Source organism: Chiloscyllium plagiosum, chromosome 19 (genome assembly GCF_004010195.1).
Source record: "Chiloscyllium plagiosum isolate BGI_BamShark_2017 chromosome 19, ASM401019v2, whole genome shotgun sequence".
NCBI lineage: Eukaryota > Metazoa > Chordata > Chondrichthyes > Orectolobiformes > Hemiscylliidae > Chiloscyllium > Chiloscyllium plagiosum.
In genome coordinates this window covers 23,255,589-23,272,324 of record NC_057728.1, presented here as the reverse complement: position 1 = coordinate 23,272,324, position 16,736 = coordinate 23,255,589, and the positions used below count along the sequence as shown (strand labels likewise).

Genomic DNA, 16,736 nt, shown 5'->3' with positions numbered 1-16,736 from the left:
CTCCTCTAGCTTATCTCTCCACGCTTCAGGCTCTCTGCCTTTATTCCTGATGAAGGGCTTTTGCCCGAAACGTCGATTTTGCTGCTCCTCGGATGCTGCCTGAACTGCTGTGCTCTTCCAGCACCACTAATCCAAAGCTGTATAGTGGCCTATTTGCAAGTATCTTCTGCATACCCTGAGTACAAACATAAACACCTCATACAGCTCATAATAAAGATACTATCAGGTTGGGTAGAATATTGATATAATATCATGTTTATAATTTAATTATTTTATTTTCAGTCTGTGTATTGTTCTTACAAGAGGACATGGCGAATCTCTGTTCATTGGAAACATATCTGTGGAAGAAGGTGAGAATGTACTGCTTGAATACAGTAAATTATCATTAGATCATAGGCTATTAGCATTAAAAATCCTTTTACATCAATCAGAATACTGATACCCAGTACATTGGATCAATAACCTAACACTATATTTAGCAAATGAAAGTTCAGCTCTTTCTTACAATGGTTATTTGTATACTGAAATTTGAAAAATAACACAGAAGATGAATGACACCAGCAAATGAGTAAGGTAAAATAAGGTAGGCTTCTCTCTTTGCCAATCACATATGAATCCAGTGGTAAGACAAATTTGAGATATCTGAGATTGAATGTATCGCAGTAACCAATGCACAAGCATGTGTAAGCAGAAAGAAACAAAGGTTGGGGACCAGCGTAGGTGCAGATGGCAGATAATGGAAGCTTTCACCCCTCAGTCAGAACCAGAGTTGAATCCAGCGAGGTGACTTGAAAACACGGGCTGTCCAAATGCTTATTTTCATTGTTCTCGATCATTTCTTATGTTGTATGTTGTCTCTTTCCTTTGACTGTTGCTGACACTTATTTACTAAGATTTTAAACGTTCATTCTCAACAAATTGATGTAACCTTTGAAGTCAATAATATTTAACACCGGGCATTCTAGGCCTAAAATAAAAGTAAAGTGCTGCAGATGCTGAAAATCTGAAATATAAATAGCAAATATTGGAGAAACTCAGCAGGTTTTGCAGCATTTGGGCACCCACAAATACTAACATTCATTTTCAAGTAATCACAATTGGGAGTCATTTTAAAAAGTATAATGTAGAGAAATTTAGGAGAATTAATTTTTTTTTTATTTTGCATTTCAGGGTTGCATGACATAGACCAACCTGACCTGACACTTGCAAACGAATGGTAAGATAGTTTTAATTCCAAATTGTAAGATCGATTATATAATTGAACTTCAGCCAAGTAGACTATTATACTGATGTCCACTTGTGATTGACATACACATTCCCATTAGAAGAAAAGGACTTATATTTATCGAGTACCTTTCAGAACTCAGGATATCCTGAAATAGTTTAATACAAAATAGAAATGTAGCAATCAATTATGCATAACATGAACACACATCCTGCAATTTGATATTGACCAGATTAATGATCTAAGTGTTATTTGATGGATAAATGTTGATCTTGACACTAGGAAGAATACTCCCATTCCTTTTAATGGTGTCCTGGGAAAGTCTGAGAGAGGAATTGGGGCCACAGGTTTAATATTTTATTAGAAAGGCTGTTTCTCTCCCTCCTGCTCCCATGCCCTAACTGTGCAGCATTCCCTTAACACGGCAGTAGACTGTCTAACTTAATGATCAAGTCTCTGAAGTATGATTTAAATTCACTGACTTCATTCTTAAAGCCCAGCAACGCTATCAACAGTGCTGGGTCATTGATATATTTAATTAACTGTTTAATTAATCAATTAAATTAATTAATAAGCTTAATTCTTGCTGTCAATATTGCATAGTAATTTCGAGTGTACTTTAATTAAGTAATAAAAAAGTAACATTATCTGAACAACAGCATGGAGACCTTATAACTCCAACAACAACAGACACTCTCCAGAGTTCATAAGCTAGTTATTGCACAAGATGCAACTGTCTTAAGATCTTCAATGTCTGAGAGTAGGTAGAGAGAAAGACATTCCTAAGAACAAATTTGAATCATCAGCATATTGGCATAGAATCACTTAGATCAGAGAGTTAGATTCAAGAACAGGGATGACAGATTTCCACCAAATGGCAGATTTCCACCAAAGGGATTTTGGAAATCTGTCATTTGGATTTTTTTTCTGACCTTTGGGTTTATTTAAAAAGAAACTCTCAATCTGTCAGTTTGTGTAGTTAACTGAAACCCAGAGCAAGATCCGATTGTTTTCAAGCTGACTGGCCCAAACTCGACAACGCCGCCCAGGGGGGTTCCACCATTTAAACAGCAAATAATAAAAGCAGACCATTATGGATGCTGAGATCTGAAATAAAAGCAGGAAGTGCTAGAGAAATGGAGCAGATCTGTGGAGAGAGAAACAGTCTTAATGTTTCAAGTCCAGTGTGATTCTTTTTCAGAACCGAAGCATCTGGCAAAGTGATGGAATTTATGCTGTAGGGAAAAGGTGGATGAGAACCAAATATAACAGATGAGAAACATGTCCAGAGCAAAAGACAAAGGGAATGCTAATGTTGGTACAGAAAAGCTATAGATGAAGAGGAGGTGTTAATGGTAGGTGTTAATAGCAGAAAATAGATCATCTCTGCTGAGTGCAAACCCATACACTGGAAAGAGGGAGGGAGGAATAGTCAAAATCGAGGACAGAATTCATGGTTGGAAATTGTTGAACACAATGATGAGTTCTGCTGTCGATAAAGTATCTAAACAGAAAATGAGATGCTAATTGCATTGGACTTTACTGGAGCTTTGCAGCAGGTCTGAGACAGAAATATTAACATGACAGCAGGATGGTGTATTGAAATGAAAGCAACCGGAAGGTTGAGGTCATTTTTGCAGACAGAGTGCAGGTGTATCACAAAGCAGTAATCCAGTCAATGCTTGGACTCACCAGTATAAAAAAGACAATATTGTGAGCAGTGAATACAGTAGATTGAAAGAAGTACAAGTAAATCACCATTTCACCTGGAAGAACTAGGGGGCATAGCCTCAAAATAAGGGGGAGCACATTTAGGACTGAGTTGCATAGGAACTTCACCCAAAGATTTGCAAATCTGTGGAATTCCCTTCTCTGTAGAAGGTGAGAATGATGGAAATTGGAAGCAAAATTGATGATGTTTTTGCAAATCTGGACAAGAATGGAAGCAGCGTCAATGATATAATCAAAGTATTGGGCTAGAGTTGTGGGAGGTGAACCAAGTATGGCTCAAACAATGAATATTCCATATACTCCATGGAGAAACCCCCACCCACCCCCAATCCCCCCAAACCCCACCAAGCATAACTTGGACCTGTGTGAGTACTCATTTAACCTGGAGAAAAAATAGATAAGCTAAAAGAGAAGTTGTTCAAAGTGAGAATGAGCGCAGCCCAGTGAAGGAGGGACTATTCAGGCTTTTTTCATTGAAGAGGCAGCAAGTCTTCAGACCATTGTGTGAAGGACTAGGCCAGACCACTCAAAAAATTCTTAAGCAGGTAGTCCAGACCATAACTTTGCAATTTGTTTCAGTAAGTGTACAGTGAAAATTGCCCGGAGTAAGTTAGTGAGGTTGACTACCAGGTTTAAAACAGACAAAAAATTATTCATAAAATTACACAATGAAACACAAGTACAGAATAAAGAACCCCGACAGAACTCAGCTTATCAAACTAGACTTAATTATGCTGTTATGAATATACACAACAGTCCGAATAAGCAAACCCCTTTAAAACATTGTACAAAAAAAGGTCAGATGCTTACAGGTTGAAGTTAGAAGTGCAGAAGAGAGAATTTCCACACAGCTCACTGTTGAACTCCCAACCAGTTCTGGACTGAACTAAACTGCTCAGCCAGAGAGCTGACCAATCCCCTTTCATTCTACAGGTCACTTCTACAACATGATCACTTTGGTCTGAAGAAGGGCTTATGCCCGAAACGTTGATTCTCCTGTTCCTTGGATGCTGCCTGACCTGCTGCGCTTTTCCAGCAACACATTTTCAGCACTTTGGTCTGAAGTCTTATCTGTTTACATAGAAACAAATGGCCTCTCAAAATCCTTTTCATCTCTGTACCAAACCAGTCTGATCAGAACCCAGCCTGGTTTATGACACCTCTGTGACAATCTAGGGCTGAATCTCCTTGAGCCAAGGAACAGCTTTTAGAAAAAAATGACTAGCTTTGTGACAATTGTGAACTGGGATAGAGATGTCCAAGCTCTTCCAAGATTGAGAAGAATAGTCCAGAAAACTGGAAATTGTGGAATCTCTGTAAGGCATCAGAAGAATCACAAGTTTTGTGGGAAGAGACTGGACAAGGAGAGAAAGGAGAGAGTCATGATCGGAAAAAATAAGTGGAACAGGAACAGGCCGAACTGATGGTCTGCCAAGGCAATCCTGCTTTTGTAATTTGGAAAGAAGGTTGAAGTAAGCTGTACAGAGTTGGGGAACTATGAAGTGGAAAGCTGTGCAGGAGACAGTTCCAGAGGAGATGAGGTCATTGAGAGTCTAGTAAAAATAGCTCAATGTTAAATAGTGGGGGGTATATTTCAAAAGGAGGCTGGAGAAAGTGCCTGAGGTTGCCACTCAGCCTCTGCAAGGTAGAAGTCAGCATGCCAGATGACACTACAGCACTTTTATTGGAAGATTTGGTAACAAGCCAGAGTTAGATCTGAGAGAACAGAATGCAGCAAATTCAGAGGGTGACACATTAGAGTGGGTGAGGAGAACAGAGAATTTAAGGCAACCAATGTTACATTGACTGTTCTTGATGAAGAGATCAAGGCAGAAGGAGAGATCCAGGTTGAGGAAAAGTATTGGAGATCGATGAATAAGTCCATGGAGTGAGGAGAGGAACACTGCCCAAAGAAAAAGGCAAAAAAAAGTGACAGAAGACAAGTTAAATGTCATGTTGTGCCTGAAATTCATTGAAGTGCAGGCAGTAAGGGGCAAACCTGAGTCCTTTGCTGAACCTGAATCAATTGTCATTGAAAAGTGAAAGGTCAGATTGTGTAGTAAAGACGCAATGTGAAGAAGAATTAGAAAAAGGGATGCAGTCAGAAGGAAGGGGAGGAGGAAAGATCCAGAGTCACAGTGGTATCCATCAGTTATTGGAACTTGTGTTCCTTAACACATGTGAAAAGAAGAAAAAAAGTTATTATTGAATTGTCAAATGTGGTGAAGAATGAAATGGAACTGGGGACTACAAGTGCTTTGAAATAACATGAGGCAGTACTGCTGAAAACAGAGATCAAGAATGTGCCAGTGGTGGCGCACAGCTGTCTGATGAACATTGTATGTTTCAGAAAACTCTGCATTCTTGTGTGAATTCAGAACACAAAGGCCAGAACTTCAGTTAGAAAATACATGGGGCAAATCAAACAATGAGGAAGGAGATGTATTTGTTACCAATGAAAGATTTGGTGGACGCATTATCGAACACTAGGAAGAAACAGAAAGTAATGCAGAAAACAAGTTGTAAAATGGAATAGAGAGATAGAGCCAGAATGTCTTCAAAATAGACATTCCAGGAAGAGAAGTGGCAGTGAATTAAAATAGTAAATTAAAAGCAAAGTTTTGTGGGTGCTAAAAATTTGAAATAATGACAAAGTGCTGAAGAAAAGGCAGCACGGTGGCTCAGTGGTTAGCACTGCTGCCTCACAGCACCAGGGTCCCAAGTGCAATTCCAGCCTCAGGTGACTGTCTATGTGGAGTTTGCACATTCTCCCCGTGTCTGCGTGGGTTTCCTCCCGGTGCTCCGGTTTCCTCCCACAGTAGGTCAGGTGAATTGGCCATGTTAAATAGCCCATAGTGTTAGGTCCATTAGTCAGAGGGGGTGGGTTGCTCTTCGGAGGGTCAGTGGGGACTTGTTAGGGCGGCACGGCGACGAAACGTCTGCAACACAAATTCCCAGCTCGGCGAACAGAATCACAACAACGAGTACCCGAGCTACAAATCTTCTCACAGACTTTGAACTTAAAAGATTTTCAAACAAGAAGCATTATTTATTCCCACAATTTACTGGAAAAGTTTATGGCTATTTTATACATGCCACATATAAACAAGAATGATGCAGTAAAACAAAAGGGTTTCACTGCTATAGTACATTAGACCAAGCATAAATAACATTTCATGTGAATGTATGAATCTGGTGAAGGAGGGGAGCTTTTGCATTCTGGAGTTGAAGTTAATCTGAGTCCAGATACCTGAAGACAGGATTCCTTGGAATTCGGGCTGCAAAGTAGATAGGATAGGCTGTGTTGGTAATTCTTGTAGTTAGAGGGCCATTTTCTTTTTCCAAGTGAACTCATCATCACTTTTGGAAAAGGTTTTGAAGAGCTTTTAAGCTTTAAGCACTTTGTCTCTGTAAAGGCCCAATGTACAGCCTTTTTTTTGTTGTGATGTTTCTTCTGTTATTACTTCTGTACACAATCAAAAGATTTTTTTTTAAATCAGAGTTTTGGTTATGTGACCTCTAGCCAGTGGTACAACATGGAGAGCAATCAATAGTTATTTTCCTATTAATGAAGCAGCTGCCAATTCCCATAGTCAGGACCATTGATATACAACAGAGACATATTGAGATCTTTAGCAACTGCTTGTGCATAATCAATGTTGTTAGCTTTCTTTTGTTACCTGGCAGATCTGAAGACGTCTGAAATCTTATTCCCCTACTTATTTTGGAATGGTTCTTGAAACTTGCTGATGTGACATCCACAAAGAGTTTGTCTAAGGCTATCCTCGGTAGTCCACTTTTAGAAGCTTCCAGAAATGTGGGCAATTGAAGTTCCAAATGTTTGGTGTCCTGTGACACCTATCTTAAAGGTTAACATTAGCCTTTTAAAATAGTACACACTAATGTTATTTTTATTTTAAAATTGCAACACACCCGTGTCTACTCAACATGACAATATAGAAGGCAATTTGTCAATTTAGAAGGATAGACAGGAAGGAAAAATGGGGGGCTGATGAAAGGCTTTTGCCCGAAACGTCGATTTTCCTGCTCCTCGGATGCTGCCTGACCTGCTATGCTTTTCTAGTACCCTTCTAATCTAGACTCTGATTTCCAGAATCTGCAATCCTCACTTTTGCCTAGGAAGGAAAAGTGGCTGAGGTATCTGATAATAAAAGATTTAATTATCACACTAGTGAGAAATCAAATAAACAGAGGAATTACAGGAGAAACTCAATAGGTCTGGCAGCATTTGTGGAGAGAAATTTCAGTTTATGTCTGTTTCAGTTTTGTTTTATTATTGTTAAGGAAAAATCTTCTCAGAAAAGTAAGATAGAATCAGTCTAGTTGGAGACAAGAAATAGCAAGACAATTAAGTCACTTGGGGGAGCACTATATAGTCCTGAAAAATAGCTAAGCAGTCAGTCAAGAGCATAAATCAAGCAAAGATGGGAACTTGAAAAGAGATGCTTCCAACCAATGTGGGTGATTTTAATCATCATATAGATTGAACACATCAAATTGGCAATGATAGATTTGAAGTTGAGTTCATGAAGTGTATTCAGCATTGTTCATTAGAACAATAAACGTGGGATCAATCAAAATACATATGGGGTTTCTAATCAAAAGAAAGAGAGCTACCAATGAATCATGGCTAATTATGGTGTATTATTTTACATTCTTACCAGTAATTTAATGCATTAATTTATTTAGCGGGATGCCATATTTGTAGTTAATTGAAGCTAATATATTTTTGAACACCAATGGATTTAAAAACTCAGGCTTTGATGAAAATTGTAAATGTAACTGATGGAATCTTTGCTTATCCCTTCCTGATAGGATTTATTGTGTAACTGACATTGATCCAGACCATCGCAAACTATCACAAAAAGAGGCTGTAATTCGTTATCTTACTGGACAGGAACCAGATTTAGAATGTGAGTATAATCACATAGAACATGATCTATATCTTGAACCTATTGATGGTGTAAGTAACAGCAACTGAATAGTCTGCAAAACTCTATATTTTTCTCATCACAAGGAAAGTCTAGTGTCATCAACTGAAAATAGCTGCATTTATAAAAAGACTCAATTAAGCTTTGTCAGTTAAATGACTACTTATTGTAAAGTGGTACAGGAATCTAAGCTTGTAAATGCCTTTGGGGGAAGATATTCCTTACTTTGTATCCAGTAAACAGTTAGTTTCCAGGTGCCATGCAGAGAAACAAGGCAATCCACAAAAGTTCTGAATCTAGCAGCAATCAGGAAATTCATGTGTTAAATCAAGCATAGTTGAAATAGCTTTCTTCTGCATTGCCAGTGAATTTACAATGTAACTCCCACATATTAGCATTGCTATGCTGTCAGTTCCAGAGCACAGGGGTTCATTAGTTGTCATGGCAGGGCATCGAATGGCATCTACAATTAGTTACGCTTGCCCTTACATGTTTAGGTTTTATAAATCTTAGTATGTCAATTTGTTGAGCTCATTCTTAACATTGTAGCGAGAGGAAACAGCATCTGGCATATGAGTAATCAGGGCAAAGAACTGTGTTTCCCACTCACAAATTAAATTGAAGGATTGTGAATTTTTAAGAAATCTGCAACAACTTTGAAAACCTGAAGAAATGCAATTCAACAGTGACAATAGTTAATTTTCAGTACCTGAGAGGCATTAATTAACACTTTTATTTCATTGGTTAAAGAGTACTTCGCCTGAAATGAAAAGAATCACTTTCTGTGTTCAGTTTAGTTTATCTCTGTTGTGCAAGGACAGCAGTTTCACATTGTTCAATGCATTCCAATGGCTAACTAGATAGATGCTGTTTTTACAAATGGTGTGGTGGTATATCTAGGACTGCAAATATTTGATCTTTACGTTGAGCAACACATTTGCCTTCCCCTGATGTTGCAGTATCATTTGTGCATAAATAACTCAAGTGCTATTACCTTTGAGTTTGTCTTCACATCAAATTATGAACCAAGATGTATGATGCATTGACATTCTCATTGTGGAGATAAATAACAAGGTATAACTAGTGGCTTTTACACCTTAAATATTGCTTACACATATAGTTTGCTGCAGCCTTCTGTTTGGAAGAATTATATAGATAATTCCCATTTATCTATGACTGCCTGGATGTATTTTGAAGTGGCAGGTCCTATGTATGACAAGCAAAATAAGAACATAAGAATTTGGAGCATGTGTTGGCCATTCAACCCCTCTAACCTCCATTCTATAAGATCATGGCTGTAGTGTCTGCAACCTCAACTTCTCTTTCATGCCAACTCCTCATAGCCCTCAACTCCACCATATTTCAAAATCTATTTATCTTCACTTTAAATTATTTTGATGATCTAGCCTCTGCAGCTCTCTAGAGTAGGGAATTTCAGAGATTCACTACTCTCTAAAATAATAAATTTTTTCTGACTTTTAAATGAGTGTCCTCATACTCTATAACTGCGTCCCCTAGTTCAAGATTCTACCCTATTTAGCCCCCTTAGAATTGTCTATGTTTCAATAACATCACTCTCATTCTTCTAAATTCTAATAAATAAATTCCTAGCCATTTAGCTATTAATGATAAATTCATCCCTTCATCTCAGGAATCAGCCTAGTGAATCTCTTTTGAAGTCCATCTCGTGCCAATATATCCTTCTGTAAAGGATAAAGTTGTACACAGTATTCTAAGTGTGGCTTCATTGACACATTGTACAGTTGTTACAAATCGTCTCTATTTTCAACACCAATCCAAAGCAATATAGATTAAAATTCCACTTGCCTTCTTATTTACTTGCTGCACCTGCATGCTATCATTTTGCATTTCAGGCACAAGAATGTCCAGATCCTTTCTGCTTGTTATATTGAAATTAACATAATAGTGGTGTTGTTATAGAGGCTGGATGCTGAATTTGGCTCCTTAGTTTTTGTTTTTTTATCATTGTGAATACTGTTTTGGCTCTAAAACATTGACACATTTGTAGTATGAGTTGCTCGAAGGACAATTTAGAGAGGATATTATCATGCATGCAGGAAGCTTCTGCCTGAAGCATGCAGAGTAAGCAGACTGTGATCTTAATCAGTGTGCACTTCTGGTTTAATGCCAGCCTTGTCTTTTTAGAGAACAATGCTCCAGTTAATGCATTCCTTAAATCAGCTTAAAGGACTCCCCTACAATTTCTATTTAGAGGGATCATCGTCCACTTCCACATGAAAATTGCAGATTGATTTTCACCAGCTACGATGTTAGAGGAATTTTCTGATTTTAAAGTTCTCTGAAGTTGCTAAATTCTCTACAGAGTGTTTTAGCACTTGCTAAAAGACTTTATCCTGACTTCAAGAACTCTGCACAAAACCATGTGCTTCTGGATATACCTACAGTGGCATGAATTCACCATAATAATGAACAGAGGTGACACAAAGCTAGATGAGCTGGTAGAAGAGGGAGGAGGTGGAGAGAGAGAGAGAGAAGATGCCCATATCCACCCAAGAGGTTCAAGTAGAAATTCACCCACCTGATCATCAGTAAGAAACAGAGTGTCAAACATTTGCACTTTGATAAGAACATCATCATCGAAGTGTGGAACTAGATTGCAGCCAGAGTTCCACCCTAAATCTGACAAGGATGGCATTACCAATGCTTATGAAGAAACCATGACTGTAACATTTTAGGGACCTAGATCTTTCAAGGCTAGAAGAGGTGACATTTGCAGCATTTCCAAATTTGCCATCAACTTTCACAAAAGGAGGTTGCTGAGACTCTGTATTCCAATACAGTAGAAAATATTTCATTCTTACTCTTTAGGCAGATTGGGCACGTGACTTTGTAGAGATTGTAGGTATCCCCATAGTACAGGATCCCTTAGTTGCATACACATTGCTTTGGAGTGTCACACATCAACATGTATGACATGTAGATGATTTGCAAGGGATTACACTCTTTCAATGTGTAGCTACTGTGTGACCATGCAAGTGTGTCAGATCCTTGGAATTGCAATCAAATTTTCTGACATGAGGAACTCTTGTGTGATCTTGACCTCTGGAGATCTGGCATCTGAGCCCCTACGTGCACATTCTGTTTCTTTCATTTATATCCAGAAATGCTCTTGCACAGAACTGAATGTTTTTATCCCTCCAGCACCAAATTACCTGTAGTATTTTTTCTCTAATTAATCACCATCAGTAATTCACCCATGTGTTCTGGTTGATTAATGTACAAACAAAGCCCATTAAGGGGAATGCAGACCATCAAAGGTGAGGGGGGAAGGGTTAAATCAAAATGCATTTGGAAGAGGACACATTCAATTTCTAAGCTATCTTCTAAATTACATGCAGTGTAATTATCATAGTTGATGGCTATGAATGTTAGAGCAAGTGATGGGATTTCCTTGCATGACTATCTTTTTGCTCTTCCCTCTTGCTTTTTCACCACTGCATCATCAGAATACAATTGCTGTGTTTCTGAAAGGAATAAGACTCAAGGGTCATGGTGTAGTTAGGTGAGGAGGAAAACCAGGAGGTGCATGCTTAGACCATCTGCAGCTTGTAAAACAGAAAGCTTGTGGTTTGTGGGATGTGGAAAGAATCTGGAGCAGGATGTCATGGAGAGAACGCCGTAAGCTTATATAGAACTCTAAATGCGTGAGTAGCAAGCAAATAAGTGAAAGGGTCTTCTTGAAATGAATGCAGATTGCAGAAGAGTTATTTGAAAGAGAGTCAAGCCATAACATAACAATAACAAGGCAAACATAGTGACAGCAGATTATAGCAAAGATAAAATAGAAACTAAAGAAAAACAGTAAGTATTGAAGAAAAGTCTAGAATGGTAGCAAACCACAGAAATACTTTGACAGAAGATAGAAGTCAAAAGAAGAAAGACTCTAAATTCACCAGGAAGCAACCAGTGCAAACTAGGGTTGAGAATCAGAGTGCCAAAATGGAAAATAACAGGAGAGCAGCAGAGCTTCAAGCCTGTAACATTCTGAGATCCAGAGCAACATGCAGTCTTCCCAATCACTTCCAGAGTTATTCCCAAATATGAAGGCCCACTACAGTGGATCGTTAAACAATTAGATGTAGCCCAAACTCAGCAAGTGAGTTTCAGTTCAGTTATTTTTGGCCTCTTGAGTTCAACTTGTTTTTGCATTCTTGGACCATTTTCCTAGTTAATTTCACAATGCTGCTCAGGCAGAAGGATCTGAGACACAAGAACAAATTGCATCGACTGGGATTGTTTTCTTGAGAATAGTGAAGGTTGGTAGCAATCCACTAAATGTGTATAAGTTAATCAGTTGCTTAGCCAGCTACCTTGCAATGCAGAGAGATACAAACTACACAGGTTCAGTTCCTGAACTGGTTGAGGTTACTATGAAGATCCTGCCCTTATCAAACCCACTCCTTGCCTGAAGTGTGATGATCCTCAGGCTAAACTGATGACAGTCATCTCTCTCCCTCATGAGAGAGCAGCCTTCTAGGACTATGACAACTTTATCTTTTATAAAATTATGAGGGGGTTAAATGAATAAGAAGATAAGTAGAGGTGTCAGAACTGGAGGTCTAGATTTAAGGTGAGAAGTAGAAGGCTTAGGGAAGGGTTAAGGAGAACTTTGTTTCAGTAAGAGGATGGTGGGAGTCTGAAATTCAATGCCTGAAAGGATGATTGAGCCAGAATCTCTCAACATTTGAACACAATTTAGACATTCAAATCTATTCCAGTCTATGGGCCAAAAGCTGAAAAATGTAATTAGTGAATGAGACATTTGTTGATGAGCATGGACCCAGCAGGCTAAATGTCTGCTGTGCTGTAAGTGTCTGAATTTGTAAGTCCTTGTCTTCACCTTCATTCTCAGGAGATTGTTGTTCCCCCATTTTGCCTGATTACAGAGCATTCCCTTTTGGCTGCTCCAATCAAGGGCATTGTATGCCATTTTCTTGCAGGCAATCCTTTCTGGGGTATCCTGCAAAGTTCCACTGGAGTGATCCAGGCAGTAAAACCCCATCTTAAGGAGGCCGATTGTCTGTTCCATTTTGGCTGTTGTGGAAGTGCGAGCAAAATTGTAACTTAGTTCTGTCTCAGACTCAGGGTTTTGCAAAGGTGGCATTAGCCATGTTCGAAGGGGGTAGCACTTGTCTTCCAGCAGCCAGCCTTGTATGGTCCAAGTTCATTGGAAAGAGGTAGGAACTCAGGACAGTTGTACTCTTGATAAAATAGCATCAGTTACATCCCAGATACATTTATGGGTTGAGGATTGGAGGTGCCACACAGGTCCCCAATTTCATCTTGAAATGAACCACTGGCATAAAAGTTCAGGACAGCTTGACCTTGACAACCACTGGGATGGGATTGCCATCCAATCCTGCTGAACATCAGCCCTGGTCCAGTAAATTATGTAGTCCAGAGATGATAGCTAGAATATCCTTAATCAGTGCATGCACTGTGTTTTAGACAGTTGAAAAAAACATCAGCAAGATCTGTAGATTCAGGATGTCAATATTCTCCTCTGCCTCTTTGGTGAAGCTTCACCTGCTGCTTCTCCCTCTGCATGCTGTTCAGTGGCCACTAGACATTGCTATGCTTCGGGGTTCATTGATGAAGTGTTAGTTACTGATTCCTTCTACATTGTCTTCAAGAGGGATACATCAAGGTCACAATGACTCTAGCCACTGCATTCTCCACGTGACAGCAAATAATCTGTGGGGAATTTGGGAATGTTAACACAGTTTTATTGAAGGAACTCTTATCACATCCATCACAATGAAGACGTGTTATTGCCCTCGCACAAAGTGCCACAGAGGCTTCCCAATGTCACACCTTAATAAGGAGCCCTGAGGCATTTGATACTATCCACCTATACATTTTGCAACCAAAGTTTTCCTGTTGGCATAGAATCTTGGCAGTAAACCAAAATGATAGCACCTACTCCCTCAAATAAAAGACCACTTTTCCATGTCATAAACTATGTCCTCACATGCTTACAGTTCCATATGTGAATCTAGCTACAAAGTATTGCCTTCCTCATTATTGAAGGTGATTGTGAAACTGGAAATTCAGATTCCACTTTAAATGCCTTGTTCTTATTGCAGCTGCTGAGCTGACGTGAAGAGGAGGCAATTGGTATACACAATATAACAGTAATGATTGCTTGAAGTCATAATTTTTAACATGCACTCTTGGATAATGATGATCTACTGATGAATGCAAATTGAAGCCAGATTGGTGCCATTACTGAATCAGTGAAGTTATGATTACTGCAATTGACCCTAGTCGGGTTTCCAATTCCGAGTTTTAATCTACCCCTGAAGGAAAGTAACAACAACTTATTCTGCTCACTTTTCATGCTGTTCCAGCCATTTTGTATAATTTTTGTACAGTTGACTTTTGATCTGACATGATAAGGTTTCAACTTTTGTTCAGTGTGAGTGTCTTGTTAGCTCCACTTGTGGTGTGTAAATTTCCCACCATCCTTGAATATTGTTGGCCCTGTGGCCCTTGTGAGCTTTTCGCCTCCCCCATTTCTGTTGAGCACTTTTATGCAAGTATTACTGTCTCCACTTTGCCCCCTGAACCCATGACCTTGGAAATGCCCACGCAGTCACTGATCCTACATTCTTCCCATGAAGGAGACAAAGTTACTATGATCTGCTTGAATTGTCCTACATCTCGCACTCCCAGTTCTCTTCTATTCTCTATGAGATCCCACCTGACTATCGCTAATTGACTCCTGGTACTGTCATCATTTTCTCAGTGATGCAGTACAATGAAGCCCATTCCCAAGACTTGAGGTTGCCTGCATTCCTCAGTACTACAAGGATTGCTCCTGATGGGTCCTCTGACCATTATTGACCAAATATCTCCACTATACCTTGACTGACCTACCAGTAGTTGCCAGACTACTTATATTTGACCTGCAGGACTGACTGTGCCCTAATCCCTGGACTGCAAGGACATGTCTCCCTGGTCACTGGCATTATCATGCACCTGACTGACAGTTGTGGTACCCCCTGACTGACAGTATAGGACTGCTTCTTGCTGTTAAGGATTGTTTCCTTTGATTTTCACAATATTGCCACCTGGTGTTGTGTGACTTCTGACTTTGCCATGGAAGCTGCCAGGTGTGATGTTGACATGGCATGGTGCTGCACAGCTGACATACCACCCCCTATTGTACTGATAGATTGCCTGTTTAGGGCAAATTCACAATTGTCCTTGAAGGTTGGTCTGCATCCTCCAATGTTTTCAGAATTTCCATGAATTTGTAGTCATGCTCCTCCATCACAAGCTCCCTATCACAAGCTGTCGTTTCTCCCTCTGAGCTGAAAAGCATAGCAAGCCGCAAAGACTAGAAGCCTGTAACTGAGCACAAAACGTCCTTATGCTCGAAGAAAACAATATGCGTCATACATAGACTGGTAGCCTGTAACTGAGCTCTCAAGATCATGTGCAGAGGTTAGCAGTCAGTAAGTCAGTGCTGAAGTTAGTGAGTATGTGTTAAGAAAGCAATGTGAAGAACACACAGCAAGCAAATCCAAGCAAATCCAAAGCAAATGAATGCTAAGAAAACAATCTAAGACCCTGTGCAGAAATTGAGATGCATTTGTGTATCTGCATACAAAGTGAGCTGGAAGAAGCTTGCAAGTCATAGATCTCCCTAATGTCCAAAATAAAGTGTGAGCTTGTCAAAGAATAGGCATGATAATGTGGCAAGATGATGGTTTGTCAAAGCCAACTTGCATGGCTGCAAGGTCAGTTGTGAAGATGGCTTTGGAACATGCAGAGAAGTTGTTGTGAAGCAGCATTCACACAATGGATGAGATCAGCATTTAGCAAGCTGTAGCCATCAGGACCTGCTCTGACTTAAATGGCGAAGCAATGATATAGTGGTAATGCCTTTGTACTTGTAATCCAGAATCCCACAGTAATGTTTTCTGGATATGGGTTTGAATCCTACCTTGGCAGATGGTGAAATTTGAATTTGAATAGAAAAAGCTGGAGCAAAAAGCTAGTCTAATGATAACCATGTAACCATCACCAATTTACTAGTGTACTTTAAGGAAGGAAACCTGCCCTTTTTCTCCTGGTCTAGTCTACACGTAATCCCAGACCTACAGCAATGTCATTGACTCTTAGCTGCCTTCAAGAGGGTTGAGTAATAAAGATAACATATTATGTTTCAGAGAAAAGACACACCATAGTTGAAAAAGAAACATTGCAGCAAAATGAGTGTGTGGGAGTTTCTTGGACTGTGCTATGGGCTAAGGTTTAAGATTGAAAAGCCCACTAAACCATTGATTTTTCAATATGAAAGAGGTCTTCCAATCATTCCATCATATATTGAGTTTCGTCCCTTCAAAATTATTGTCTGCTCCACATTCCAGCATTCTGTCTTCAATACCTGGAATTACCTTGCAATACTTCCTTACCTCAGCAATGATCCCCAATAATCTTCCTTGACTTTCATTGAGCCAACCCCCAAGACTGACTATGGCCCATCCCCGATCTACTTGGATGGACAGCCCTGACTGCAGATTGAATGGATCTCTGACTGATCCATGTGCAGTTCTCTGACTGATGATTTCCTAACTGGTTGAACTCCACCTGCAGGACTTACTGTGGTTCATTCTATGGACTGCAGTGATACAGATCTCAGATCCTGATTGTTCCAAGCAGCAGACTGATTGTGTCCAAGCCCTGGACTGATATTGGACACTAGATACCACTCTGACTTTTATGTGGGAATTGTCAATATCTCATTTCTATTTGATTGGTGGGATAATGGGAAACTG

At 39.5% G+C, this 16,736-nt stretch overlaps 1 protein-coding gene across 10 annotated transcripts in view; it reads left to right on the top strand.

Moving 5' to 3' along the window:
- Positions 1-16,736, top strand: part of LOC122559589 (voltage-dependent calcium channel subunit alpha-2/delta-4-like) — a 483,398-nt gene that overhangs the window by 185,822 nt on the left and 280,840 nt on the right. For all 10 annotated transcript variants that reach the window (XM_043709329.1, XM_043709326.1, XM_043709324.1 and 7 more), the window contains 3 exons: positions 283-350; positions 1,171-1,216; positions 7,793-7,890. In XM_043709329.1, the coding sequence (XP_043565264.1) occupies positions 283-350; positions 1,171-1,216; positions 7,793-7,890 (212 nt within the window). The remainder of the gene's footprint in view (positions 1-282; positions 351-1,170; positions 1,217-7,792; positions 7,891-16,736) is intronic.